This window comes from Taeniopygia guttata, chromosome 6 (genome assembly GCF_048771995.1).
Source record: "Taeniopygia guttata chromosome 6, bTaeGut7.mat, whole genome shotgun sequence".
Classification (NCBI taxonomy): Eukaryota; Metazoa; Chordata; class Aves; order Passeriformes; family Estrildidae; genus Taeniopygia; species Taeniopygia guttata.
The window spans coordinates 8535988-8550819 of NC_133031.1; the positions used below are offsets into that span (position 1 = coordinate 8535988).

The 14832-nt window shown below is 40.5% G+C and overlaps 1 protein-coding gene across 46 annotated transcripts in view; it reads left to right on the forward strand.

Moving 5' to 3' along the window:
• The window catches only part of ANK3 (ankyrin 3), a 335104-nt gene that overhangs the window by 298312 nt on the left and 21960 nt on the right, over positions 1-14832 (forward strand). For 15 of the 46 annotated variants that reach the window (XM_072930929.1, XM_072930930.1, XM_072930925.1 and 12 more), the window contains 4 exons: positions 2461-10146; positions 10785-10859; positions 11714-11845; positions 12833-12976. In XM_072930929.1, coding sequence (XP_072787030.1) covers positions 2461-10146; positions 10785-10859; positions 11714-11845; positions 12833-12976 — 8037 coding nt within the window. Of the gene's footprint in view, positions 1-2460; positions 10210-10784; positions 10860-11713; positions 11846-12832; positions 12977-14832 lie in introns of all 46 variants that reach the window. The other 31 variants (XM_072930939.1, XM_072930944.1, XM_072930945.1 and 28 more) reach the window with 6 other exon arrangements.

Genomic DNA, 14832 nt, shown 5'->3' on the forward strand with positions numbered 1-14832 from the left:
ACACTTCTCAGGCCGGGAAGAAGACCCCAAGCATATAACATCTGAAGAAGCTATCAGATCTGCTGAGACATCTTGATGGACTGTTAAGGTATTGTCACAGGCTTGATGGGAACTGAGAGAGAGGGAAAATAAAATTGCTGGAAAGAAGGTTGATGGCTGTGTATATCGCTCACAATTGATTTTTCCCCCTTCACTGGAGTGGGGGGGAAAAAAGTCTTATTTATTCACCAAAGGTCCATTAAGTCTCATTCAGAAGAAATTGGCAGACAGATTTTTTAGCTCTTCAACTGCAAAAAGGAGCACAGAAGCAGCATCTTAAATATCTCTGAATCTGTGATTTGACAGGCAAAAAAGAAGTTAGGAGTGCAGCCTGTGGGTTTGCTTGCCTCATCAGTCAGTTGTGACAGACCTGCTCGTGATGGTGAAGTGGGGTTCCAGTAAAGACACATCCTAACACTAACTGCTGAACCGGTTATTTGTTCTTTTCAGAATAATTTTGGGGTTTGTTTCTTGAACTCAAGACTCTATGAGGTTCTGGTGAATGTTAGCAGCTACTGCTAATTAAATCTTCATAATAATAGTATTTATAATATCTTCATAATAGTTGATTTAATGAAGTACATTTTGCGGGGTTTTTGGGGGTGGAAAGAAAGAAGTTTATTTCCACTTAAAAATATTGTAGTAAGGAAAAGTGGGCATTTCTTGATTTAGTCTGTGCCAGTCAGGCCTAGTACTCAAGCTCTCTTCAACATAAATGTTCTTATGAAGTATCACTAGCCATCCATATTGATTTCTGGGCTTTGATTGGCTTCTATAGGACCAGCACATTTCTCCTTGCAGGATATGGACCTGTGGTGCACTGAATATTCACTATTTTATAGGAGTGTGTGTGCTGTAACAGTTCAGTGTTAGCCTTGTTGAGCTTCTTTCACTGTGAGTTACCTGTCTGTCTATAAGACAGATGTAGTAGGTTGGACAAATTATTAGTGTAACTTCAGAGAAAGGTATGTTGAATAATTTATTTGGATATTTTAGCTCCATTTCTAATTCCAACTTTAAAGAAAAGAAATTTCTCAAAGTTGCTTTCAGTGTCAACTCTCTGAATGTTATTGCTGTATCAGAGGATAAGTTTGTGTAATGGGATTCCCAGAAGTACGTTCTGACATGAATGCCTCCTGTGACGCAGAATGTGATTGATGATGATTCTGTTCAAAATGTCTATGAATAAGCTGAGAGTTCTGGGGGATTATAACATTTAACAGGTTTGTCCTTGCTAGGAATTTATTTCATAATCTATTTTTCTTTGACTGCTTTTCTAATGTTACCTTTTGAGAACTGTAAAGTTGAACAGGTCTGTCTTTGAGCTGATACAAGAAATCTCCTCAAAAGGTACCAAGACACTACATCTTGTAGAAAAAGTGTACTCTTCTTTTAATGACCTCATGTGAAATTATTTTGTAAGGTTTACGTATTTGTGCTTAAGACACCATATGAAATTTATTAATCTGTGTGCTCGTTTCTGACATGACATTTGTGCATGAATAAAAACTGATTCAGTTTCTTTGCCTGCTCACGACTATCATACATCATACTTGCCATATTTCATTTACAACATATGCTTCTTAAAATCATTTCATGAAAAGTTTTACTTTAATTTTTACCAGACAAAAGGAATATTGCATGAGAAACAAATGCATATGTTCCTTCCTTTCCTTTTCCTTTTTCTTTTTCTTTTTCTTTTTTTTTTTAGTATTGACTCAGAAAAGCTCTTGCTCTTATTGGCTTTGTGAGTGTGAAGCATATCCGAATTGTGCATGGAAGATTTAGATTTGAATTTATTCTAATTGCTTCACAGTTTGCACATCAATTGCCTGTCACTTAAAGGAATTTTGGTTTCTGCATGAAATAGTTCTGAAGTGGTTTTAAAAAATATTTTAGCTATATAATGTCATTTTACGCAAGTTTATATTTTTGTATAGGATCAAATCTGAACAGAACAACAATAGAAATTACTAAACAGATAATTCTAACAGTTGCACAAAGCAGAGACATACCTAAACAGGCAAAATAAAGCTGATACGAGTATTTCAGAAGTAGCACATCAGAAAGTCAATAGGAAGTAAGAGAAGAAATGTTGATGTGGCTTTTTTTTTTACCTTATGGATTCCTTTTGTGCGTTTTTTGTTCTCCATTGTTTGCAGATTTGGTTGTTATGTGCTTTCTGTCTTTCATTTCATGTTGCTTTTTGGTTTGGACCAGTTATCAGTATATGGCTCGTTCCTAATTTTTTTCTTTCCTTTTTTAAATCTTCTTTTGCCTCTTTCATCCCAACTCATGCAAACAATTGTACTTGCTTTTTGTAATATTACAACGTTTACTGACCAATTTTCTTCTCTGGTCTCTCTGTTTTTCAACCATTTTTGTTGATTTTTATGTTTGATTTTAATTTAACAATTTAAGAAACAGTTGAACGGAGTGCAGGAGCAACAAGATCCCTACCTGCTACTTACTCATACAAGCCATTCTTTTCAACACGGCCATATCAGTCATGGACAACAGCTCCAATTACAGTGCCTGGGCAAACCAAATCAGGCTTCACTTCCTTATCAAGCTCTTCCTCTAACACTCCTACAGCTTCCCCATTAAAATCAATATGGTCTGTTTCTTCTACTTCTCCAATCAAATCCACATTAGGAGCTTCTACCACATCTTCAGTTAAATCTGTTAGCGATGTAGCATCTCCAATTAGATCGTTTCGGACAATCTCTTCGCCAATAAAAACTGTGGTCTCGCAGCCTCCCTACAACATGCAGGTTACTTCAGGCTCTTTCATCAGAGCTCCCGCAGTCACAGAAGCTGCCAGTCTCAAAGGGCTGGCCTCCACTACCACATTCCCCTCTCGGACATCTCCAGTGACTACAGCAGGATCTCTCTTGGAGAGATCATCCATAACCATGACGCCTCCAGCATCCCCCAAATCCAACATTAGCATGTACTCTTCGAGCTTGCCACTTAAATCGGTCATCACATCAGCATCTTCACTTTTATCGTCCCCGCTAAAGTCAGTGGTGTCACCTGCTAAGTCAGCAGTTGATGCTGTTTCATCCACTAAAGTCATGATGGCCTCGTCTCTCTCGTCGCCAGCAAAACATGTAGCTGGGCACACAGATGTACCATTGCTCAATGGGTCTGTGTCACCTCTGAAATATCCATCTTCTAGCAACTTAATAAATGGATCCAAAGCTGCAGGTGTTTTTCAAGACAAGATCTCTGCAGCTGCACATTCTGCAACTTGTGCCGCTAACGCAGTTGCTGACACGGCTGAGAGAGTGTTTTCAACAGCTACAACAATGTCATTTTCTCCACTCAGGTCATTTGTGTCTTCAGCACCATCAGCTTTCCAGACAATGAGAACTCCTCCTGCAGGTGCTTTGTACACAGCCCTTGGGTCAATATCTGCAACTACCTCATCAGTAACTTCATCAACAATAACAGTGCCAGTATATTCTGTAGTCAATGTTTTGTCTGAACCAGCATTAAAGAAGCTCCCAGAGTCGTCTTCACTTACAAAATCAGCCGCTGCATTACTGTCACCTATTAAAACATTGACTACAGAGGCACGCACGCAGCCTACCTTTACTCGAACTTCATCTCCAGTAAAGTCATCCTTGTTTTTAGCACCCTCTGCTCTCAAATTGTCCACACCATCTTCCTTATCCTCCAGTCAGGAGATATTGAAAGATGTTGCTGAAATGAAAGAGGATCTGATAAGAATGACTGCAATATTGCAGACAGATGTCGCAGAGGACAAGCCGTTCCAACCTGACATACCAAGAGAGGGTAGAATTGATGATGAAGAGCCCTTTAAAATTGTTGAGAAAGTAAAAGAGGACTTAGTAAAAGTTAGCGAGATTCTGAAAAAGGATGTGTGTTTAGAAAGTAAAGGGTCGGCTAAAGTACCCAAAAGTGATCAAGGACACCTGTCTGAGGATGACTGGGTAGAGTTCAGTACAGAGGAGATTGATGAAGCGAGACAGCAAGCTTTGACAAGCCCTCCTATATCTGTTCCAGAGAAGGTCCAAATTAAAACTAAAACCATGTCGGACAAGGATTATAGCTTGTCAAAAGTTATTGATTACTTAGCAAATGATATCGGTAGCAGTTCATTAACAAACATAAAGTACAAGTTTGAAGAGGGGAAAAAAGAAGGTGAAGAGAGACAAAAGCGCATTTTAAAACCAGCCATCGCTTTGCAGGAACATAAACTTAAAATGCCTCCAGCCTCCATGAGGCCTTCAACGTCGGAAAAGGAGTTATGTAAAATTGCAGACTCCTTTTTTGGAACAGACACTATTTTAGAGTCTCCAGATGACTTTTCTCAACATGATCAAGATAAAAGTCCCTTGTCTGACAGTGGCTTTGAAACGAGGAGTGAAAAGACACCCTCTGCCCCACAAAGTGCTGAAAGCACAGGGCCAAAACCGCTTTTCCACGATGTGCCCATCCCTCCTGTCATTACAGAAACAAGAACTGAAGTAGTTCATGTCATCCGCAGCTACGAACCATCTTCGGAAGATATTCCCGAGCAGAAGGCAGAGGAGCTGCCAGCCTCAAAACCTTCCCCTACATTTATGGAGCTGGAGCAAAAACCTTCTGGGTCCATTAAAGAGAAGGTTAAAGCTTTTCAAATGAAAGCCAGTGGCAGTGAAGAAGATGACCATAAGTGCGTCCTCAGTAAAGGTGTCCGAGTAAAAGAAGAAACTCATATCACTACAACAACAAGGATGGTTTATCATAAACCTCCATGCACAGAAAGTACCTCTGAAAGAATTGAGGAAACAATGTCTGTTCATGACATAATGAAAGCCTTTCAGTCTGGACGTGACCCTTCCAAAGAACTGGCAGGTCTGTTTGAACATAAATCATCAGTAACCTCCGATGTTAGCAAGTCTGCTGAAACTTCACCACAACATGCAGAGAAGGACAGCAAAATGAAACCCAAACTGGAGCGAATAATAGAGGTCCATATTGAACAAGGTAATCAGGCTGAACCTACTGAAGTCATTATTAGAGAAACAAAAAAGCATCCAGAAAAAGAAATGTATGTATATCAGAAAGACTTACCTCGGGGAGATATTAACTTAAAAGAGTTGGAAAAACATGATACTTTTCCTTGTTCAGATGAACAAGGTCAGCAAGAAGAAGAGGAGCTCACGGCCGAAGAGTCACTTCCTTCTTATCTGGAATCCTCTAGAGTTAACACTCCCGTGTCCCAGGAAGAAGACAGTCGCCCTAGTTCTGCTCAACTCATGTCTGATGACTCTTACAAAACACTGAAGCTTTTGAGTCAGCACTCAATAGAATACCATGATGATGAGTTGTCAGAACTAAGAGGGGAGTCTTACAGGTTTGCTGAGAAAATGCTTCTTTCAGAAAAGCTAGATGTGTCTCATTCTGATACTGAGGAGTCAGTTACTGACCATGCTCTACCCCTTAGTGCAGAGTTACAGGGGACTGATAAACGATGCAGAGAAAAAGTAGCTACTGCCCCCAAAAAAGAGATTCTCTCCAAAATCTATAAAGATGTATCTGAAAATGGTGTAGGTAAAATGTCTAAGGAGGATCATTATGATAAAGTGACAGTGTTACACTACACTGGAGATGTTAGTAGTCACAAACATGCAATGTGGATGCGCTTTACTGAGGACAGATTAGACAGAGGTAGAGAAAAGTTGATATATGAAGACAGGGTGGACAGGACTGTTAAAGAGGCGGAAGAAAAACTTACTGAAGTGTCCCAGTTTTTTCGGGATAAAACAGAAAAGCTGAATGATGAGCTACAGTCTCCAGAGAAAAAGCAGCATAAAAAAAATGGCAAGGAAATACATTCTAGCCAGAGCTCTGCCAGCAGCAGCCCTGAGAAAGTTCTGCTCTCTGAATTGCCATCATCTGGGGATGAATGGAGTAAGGTGAAGCAATATGCACATGATGGGAAGTGCTTTCCCAAGGTGGATGAAAGAAAAGCATCCAGTTTGCCCAGCAGTCCTGAAAAAAGGATATATGTGCAACCTGTAGAGGACTCTAAACGACCTATGGAACACAAAGGAAGTGCTCAGCAGACTGGAGTGCCTGAGACTGGGTTTCAGCTGAAGCAATCAAAGCTCAGTTCCATTAGGCTTAAATTTGAACAAGGTATAACTCCCAGAAGTAAGGATGTAACTCAAGAAGAAAAAAAGCTGGATGGTCAGTCCAAAATTCCAGTTAAAAAATCGCAAGAAAGTAAGTTACCAGTGTATCAGTCCTATTCAAGAGAGAAGCACGCAAAGCAAATAGAGGTCATTGATGGGAGCACAGCTTTGCAGAAAGAGGTGAAAATACAGGAAGACCTTGTTCCAGGTAAAGGGAAAGCTGTGGAAGACTCTCGTGCTTCAGACACACAAAGAACTGAGATGAGGAAAAGCGTGCCAGAATGCTTTTCAGAACCACGGGCAAAAGACCTGGCATATGGCTCAGACTCAACAATGAAGGGACACTGGGACAAAAAAATCTATAGGACGTGGGAAAGTCCTGGAACTTCTAACCATAAAGCACAGAAGGAAAAGCTTTCACATGTGCTGGTTCCAGATACAGTAAAAGAAAATCATATTGATCATGCTGAATCTAAAACTGACCAAAAAAGTGAATTTATCACTGTGACAGAGCACAAAGTGGCCTCAAATGGAATCCATTCAGAAGAAGTGAAGGAAGTGACTGTAAAATCCCCCTCAAAAAGGGTTTTATACAGAGAATTTGTTGTCAGGGATGGGGAACGTAATGGTGAAGTGGCCGATAAAATATCCAAAAGGAAAGAAGAAATTGCTGTGTCCCATATTCCAGTCCGAATTGTTGAGGAGAAGAGAGCCATGCTTGATGGTGTCTATGAACTTTCAGCTAAAGTATCCCAGTCAGCTGTGATTCAGGAGAAAGTTGAAAGACAGATTGATTATGTGGAAGATGAAAAAATAAAGCATTCAGAAGTCAGAAAAGTTACCAAGCAGCAGAGCTCAATAGGTCTAAGTCCTCCTGCTGAGGAAACAGAGCTATCCCCTAGCAAATCACCAGATTCTTTAGAATGTAGCCCAGGAAAGGAATTTCCTTCAAGTGACATAGTTGACCCCGGTGCTAGTGATTACTTGAATAAAGTTGCACCACTAGTAAGCACTGAGGGAGTAAAAGAAATTAAAACCTTACCTGTTTATGTCAGTTTTGTTCAAGTAGGAAAGCAGTATGAGAAAGAGGTGCAACAAGGAAGTATTAAAAAAATTGTCAGTCAGGAAAGTAAGACAGTACAAGAGACGAGGGGGACATTTTACACAGCTAGGCAGCAAAAACAACCTCCTTCTCCACAAGGTAGTCCAGAAGATGACACACTAGAACAAGTGTCCTTTATAGACAGCTCTGGTAAAAGCCCTTTAACACCAGAAACACCAAGTTCAGAGGAAGTGAGTTATGAGTTTACATCTAAAACACCTGACTCACTAATAGCTTATATCCCAGGCAAGCCCAGCCCTATTCCTGAGGTGTCTGAGGAGTCAGAGGAGGAAGCAGAGGCTAAATCAACATCTGTGAAACAGGCAGAGGTTGAGGAACCACAGATTGACAAAACATTACCTAATCTTATAAATAAGGACTCTAACAAAAGACCCAAAGGTAACAGAGTTGCCTATATTGAATTCCCTCCTCCTCCACCACTGGATGCAGATCAAGGCGAATCAGAAAAGAAGCCTCATTATTCCACTGAGAGTGAAATGGAGATGACTGAAGTGAATTTGCAAGATGAACATGACAAGTGCCAACTGGCTGAACCTGTCATCAGAGTACAGCCACCTTCTCCTGTACCACCGGGAGCAGATGTCAGTGACTCCAGTGATGATGAATCCCTCTATCAACCTGTTCCGCTTAAAAAGTATACGTTCAAACTGAAAGAGCTGGAAGATGACCAGAAAGAAACCTCAAAACCCAAAGCCCCTGAAAAGATTGAGAAACAGAAAGAGTTAGGACATCCCACTTCTGGGAAACCCAATGAGTTTGACACTGGGCTTGATTCACCCCAGAATGATGTAGTGCAAAATGGGAGTAACAATGACCAGTCTGTCACAGAGTGTTCCATAGCAACCACTGCAGAATTCTCCCATGATACCGATGCGACAGAGATTGACTCTCTTGACGGTTATGATTTGCAAGATGAAGATGATGGTTTAACTGAGAGTGATTCTAAACTTGCAGGTCCGGCAGTTGAAACCAAAAAGGACGTATGGACTACAGAAGGCATTCTAAAGCAGACTGATCGCTGCTTTAGCCAGAGTAAGCTTGAAGTCATTGAGGAGGAAGGCAAGGTAGGCCCTGAAGAAGACAAGACACCTTCAAAAGGTCCATCTTCTGACAAAGCTGGAGATAAGAGCGATAAGAAGTCAGGGGCACAGTTTTTCTCTTTGGAAGGCAGACACCCTGACAGGACTGTATTTCCTGACTCGTATTTCAGTTACAAAGTAGACGAAGAATTCGCAACACCTTTCAAAACTGTGGCCACCAAGAGTCTAGATTTTGACCCGTGGTCGAATAACCGAGGTGACGATGAAGTGTTTGAGACTAAATCAAGGGATGATGAGGCTAAGCCATTTGGTCTGGCAGTGGAAGACAGATCTCAAGCAACAACACCTGACACAACACCAGCCAGAACTCCAACAGATGAGAGTACGCCAACTAGCGAGCCCAACCCCTTCCCATTTCATGAGGGGAAGATGTTTGAGATGACTCGCAGTGGTGCAATTGACATGAGCAAGAGGGATTTTGTTGAAGAAAGACTCCAATTTTTTCAGATTGGTGAGCATACTTCTGAAGGGAAGTCAGGGGACAAGGGGGAAGGGGATAAAAGTACAGTCACTGCCATCACACAGCCACAGGCAGGGGACAGCACTGTAGAAACAAACCTAGAGAGACCAGTAGAAACAACAGCAGTTGAAACTAAGCCCGGCATCCAGGCCAGTGGAGATTGCATGGAACAAACACTTGGTAGTAACTCACTGGAGAAATCATCGGCAGCAGTAAACGCTTCCAAAGTTGATCCCAAATTGCGCACACCAATTAAAATGGGAATTTCTGCTTCCACCATGACTCTGAAGAAAGATGGCCCTGGCGAAGTGACAGATAAGATAGAAGCTGTGATGCCAAGTGGTGAGGGATTAGAAAATGAAACTGTAGCAGTGATTGCGAGTTCAGCTTCTAGCCAGACAAGCTGTAGGCAAACAGAAAACACTGATTTTCCAAAAGATAATTTTAATAACAACAACAATTTGGATTCATCTGCTGTCCCTACAGATGATATTACCTGTAATGTAGTGATAAAAGAACATTTGGAACCGAAATGTTCCCTCCAGAAAGCTAATCAAGTGAAAAGCACTTCAGGAAAAGGTACAGGGACAACACAAGGACACAGAGTAAGAGATAAGCAAAAACCCTATGGAGAGCAGCAGAAGTCAACAGAGTTGGTAGGAGCTAGAGGAAAATCAAAGCTTCCTATAAAGGCCAGCTCAGTAAAACAAGTCTTTTCCCAAAATAATCTCCAAAGCAATACAGGGAGTAAAGCGAAAGAGGCTAGTAAGCCTAACAAAGCAAAACAAAATAATTCTTCTCCCTGTCTAGAAGCAAGGTCTAGGATTCCTGTAAAAAGCACACATAGGAGTAATCTAGCTAGAAGAACTCCAGCCCTGCCAAAACAAGAGCAGGTAGACAAAGAAAAACCAAAACAACTTCCTTCTAAATTACCAGTAAAGGTAAGATCTACCTCCGTCACCATGACAACAGTTAAAGTAAAGAAAAATCAGCTTAGGGAGGTATGTAAACATTCTATTGAATATTTTAAGGGAATTAGTGGTGAGACATTAAAGCTTGTGGATCGTCTTTCTGATGAAGAGAAAAAGATGCAGTCAGAGGTCTCTGATGATGAAGAAGACAGTACATCAAGGAACACATCCTTATCAGAAGCTACTCAAGTTTACCTGCCTTCCATTACACCGAAGTCTGCTAGAGACATGAGAACAGAGGCAGCATCTATAAAATCAAAGATTGAAAAGGCCGACAGTGAGAGGAGGAGGAGTAAGAGGACTGGTGAGAATGAAGGCAGTCAGGTTTCTGGAGCTCTCATGGCTCACCTCGTGGAGATCAAGCCTAGTTTGTAAAACTTTCAACTTGTTGATCCTAGTGCATGAACTGTTGTGATTGCCTGTGGAGTGACTTAACTGTAGTTTTCATTCTGTCATTGTCATCTGTATGTGCTGTCTTATTCTCTTTTTTCTTCCTTCAAACAAATTCTGTACTGTAGAAAGCTAGCGAAGCATGCCAAAGACATTCATGTACTCAGAAATTGGTGTAACTCAGAAATTGAAAGATGTATTTTGTGACAGTATATTTGTTCTGTCAAAGTAGAGAAAATAGACAATAATCTGGCCTTGGTGGTTTTCACCAATAATTGAACAACTTGTCTACAGTCTAACAGCCAGATTGTCAGCATGTTCGGTTTCATTACACGACATCATGTAGTTTTTACATTTTGGCTTTACACAGGTGAAAATCTAAAAGCTGTGAAAAATTTCTGTTTTGTAGGTTAGTAGGTCACACAACCATTCTAGTAAACAATATAACCACTGTCAACTTAGTCAATTAAAGCTATTATTTATAATAAACTATTATCCGGTATTGTGGTTTTCTGTGCAAAACCTTTTTAATTGAGAAATTGTAAATCACAGGTCCACAGAGTCCATGTGAACGGACAGATATAAGGATGGCAATTGTAGCTGATCACCTAGGACTTAGCTGGACAGGTAAGCTTTTCTGCTTTAATATTGAAATCAGTCTTTGCTATTGTATTTTTAGGTATTCTTTTACCAAAAGATGCAGCAAGACTGCATCAGTCTCTCCCAAATTCACAGCCAGACCTGCTACCCAAAACGTGCAATGTATTGCTGGGCAAAGATGCCTAATAGGAAATTATTCCTTGATCTTTTAATAAATCAAAGAGAAACTTGGAGAAAATAGCTAAATGGTTTTCCTGGCAGGATGTTTTCCCAAGGAGCTGAGAGGCTCTACCAGCCTGGGCTCAGGGCTGCCTCTGAGCTACCTCCTGTCTCTGGATAGCAGTTTTCCCCAAGCCCTGGCTGCAGGGAGCCAGCAGCCAGGCAAGTCACTGCTGGAGGCTCTGCCCACCTGTAGCCCCCTATGTTGGTGGGCAGAGCTGCCCTTCCTGGGCTCACAGCTGCAGCAGCCAGCTCTGCCAGGGCTCAGGTGATGACAGCACCAGTGCTGAGCTGCACAGGGTGCTCCCAGCACAGAGGAATAACAATCAGAGGAAATTAACAGAGTTTATAAATTAGCAGTGATGAGGCAACCTCCAGGGAGGGCTTTTTCATCACGTTTAAGTGGCTTACTGAGTAGAAGTGTGATAATCGCTCCCAGAGATGATTGAAATTCAAAATGATGTCTTAGGAAATTAAAGCATGGGGATATAATGCCATGTTAATTGTTATCTGTAAAGTTTGTGTCAGGCAGTTTTGTTGATGTCTCTGTGACTGATGAAAGTTAGTATTTTTAAGCTTGACAAGACAATTGAGGGATTTGTGCTTTCTTTGGTGTTTTGGGGTTTGTTTTCTTTTCTCGCTTGCTTTTTTTGTCTTTATAGAACTGGCAAGAGAACTGAATTTTTCTGTGGATGAAATAAATCAAATCCGAGTAGAAAACCCAAATTCTCTTATTGCTCAAAGCTTCATGTTATTAAAAAAATGGGTTACCAGAGACGGCAAAAATGCTACAAGTAAGTTCAAGTAGTTACTTTTGTTGTTTATAAGTTATAGCTCATTTCATCTGTTGCCAAGTTGAAGAAAACATTATGAATGTCCTTCACAAACTATCAATGAAAAAAGAAGTTTCAGTTACATTTTTACCAAGAGTCAGAAATATGTCATTTTTATTCACTATATATGCAGAAAGAAGTTATCTGTTTTCCACATCCACAATTGATGGGACAGGTAATGAACTTGAGCTCCAGTAAAGAAAATAATAGGCAAAATTTTCAATAGCAAGGAATGTGGAACATGGAAATGACTGCCTGGAAAATTTAGGTAGTCTCACAGTATTGCAGCTCATAGGAAAAGAGTAAACTTCTTGTGAGGAGTGATGGGGGCTCTGATTCTGTGCTGGTGATTCTGGGTTTTCTGTACATTTTACTTGAACTGCTCAAACTGAAAGAGAGGGGTTAATTTTTTTGTGGTGTAAATGATGTTCGTTACCCTTCTCTGATCCACAAACGCCCACACACCATTTGAGTCTCCTTTGATCTCTTTCACTGTCTAAGTGATTTCCAGTATTACTGTGTTCTCACAACAGGATTGTTGTAAATGAGATTTCATTATGTACTGCACGAATAGCCTTATATGCATTATTGCCTACATGACTGCCTATTCTGCCTCAAAACAGAATGGTAAACGGATTTTTACACTCCAGTAAAAGGATATTTTGTATCAGTAGTAAGTAAATATTTTCTTTAAGAACTATCTGACCTTATCCTTTGTGCCTTTTGTGTTGTAATATAATTATACTTTGAGAAAGTGTGGACTCTAAGTAGATGTGTATCTTGAATAAGTAGGCAGCTGATCAACAAATGCTGGGGTTTGCTAGAACCAAAGGCATTGGGACATGCCAGCAATTTGTAAGTAATGAAATGTGAATGTAATTGAGAAAAATGATCACACAGTTCTGCAATGCTGGACCTTTTACTGATGTGTTTTATTTTTTTTTTCAGCTGATGCCTTAACTTCTGTACTGACAAAAATTAATCGAATAGATATTGTGACCCTGTTGGAAGGACCAATATTTGATTATGGAAATATTTCAGGCACCAGAAGTTTTGCAGATGAAAATAACGTATTTCATGATCCCATTGATGGTAATTGAATTCTGTAGTCATATTTAATTCAGTGACGTGTCCAATAATACAGTAATGTTGTATAAACTACACTTTAAAGAAAGATTGTAAGTTCTACAGGAGCAATAATTTAAAATGTGTAAAGGGGTTTTCTTCTCCTGAAGCATGATGTAATAGAATCATAGAATATCCTCAGCTGGAAGTGACCTATGAAGATGATCAAGTCCAGCTCCTGGCCCTGCACAGGACAGCCCCAAGAATGTGCCTGAGAGTGTTGTCCAAACACATCTTGAACTCTGGCAGGCTGGGTGCTGTGACCACTTCTCTGTTCCAGTGCCTGAACACGCTCTGGGTAAAAAACCTCTTCCCAATATCCAGCCTAAACCTCCCCTGACGCAGCTTCCTGCTGACTCATGTTCAACTTCCCATCGACCGGGGCCCCCAGGTCCCTTTCCACGGGGCTGCTCTCCAGCCTCTCCTTCCCCAGCCTGTACACACAGCCAGGGCTGCCCCATGCCAGGTGCAGAACCCAGCACTTGTCTTTGTTAAACCTGGATGGCTGGTGATTGCCCAGCCCTCCCTGCCTTGGAGGTGTCCACAGCTGCTCCCAATTTCCTATCATCAGCAAACTTCCTTAGTACGCCTTCAAGTCCTCCATCCAAGTCATTTATGGGGATATGCAGCTTGCACATTAATATCTCAAATAATAAGTGCAGAGTCACACAAATGTGTGCCTGAGTAAACACTGGTTCCCACCAGCCTCAGTGTCACTTGACAAGACCAAGCTTTTCTCCTGCAACAGTTGTCCTTTGAGGCTTGCTCATGTCTATTTTTTATGTACTTGGCATTTAATGCTTGACAATTTACCTGGAAATATGTGTATTCTTTGGCTTCTTGTCTAGATATGTAGTAGTAAAAACTCTTAAAGGAAAAAGGAAAGGAAGAACAAGGGGGGGAAAGTGCATAGTATTTGCATGGAATAAATTAATGTGCAATTTACTACCAAGCCTCTTTGAGACCTGTGAACATCAATTGCTTTTTTATTTTCACTTGGACCATTTCTCCAATGGCAGTAGAAAAATAAGAAAATGGTTTTTTAGTGCATGAGTGAATATCTTTTTCAGTCTGCTAATGGGCAAGGTTGTGTAATAATTTCCTCATGGAATCTGTATCAACTGAAAGCAGAACTGTGCAGGTTTAATTTGTGTCAGATTAAAAGCAAAAATGAAATTCTCCTTGTAAAACAAAATTTCCATGAAAGAGCTTATTATTTATCAGTATATTGAAGATGCTAAATGTTGACTTTTTCTCGGTTCAAATGTTAGATAACAGGCACTGGATTATTACTTTGATTTCATTTGCTTGTGTTATAAATAGCTCCTTAAATATGATTTTTTTTTGTAAGTAGCATTTGTTTTGGTTTTTGTAATTTGTTTAATTATGTTTTGGCTTTCTCTGTATTTTAATAAGTTGTTTTTTTTCTTGAGAGCATATGAGCTCATTGTACTTCCATTATTGAGCAGCATTGCTGGTCATTGAATCATTGCACTACAGAAATAGTTTTCTGTTGACATTTTAAGAAAGTTGCTCTTGAAATGTTGCTTGAGCCTTTTAATAGTAGCATCAATGTTTTTATGAAAAAAGCGCTTCTCTGCAGTTGCTTTGTGTCTCTCCTCTTCTCTGAACCTTCCTCAAGCTTCCTTTCCTCACCAAGACCAGACCTCCTTTGCCTTTCTCTCGGCTGGTTCAAGAAACAAAGCCCCAAGCCCTGTTGATGCACCTCCCCTTGCAGGCAGCACAATGTCCAGTTAACCCCACAGCATGTGTTTTTTCCTTTCCTAGGTTGCCCAACCTCATTTGCCAGAATGCGAACTTAA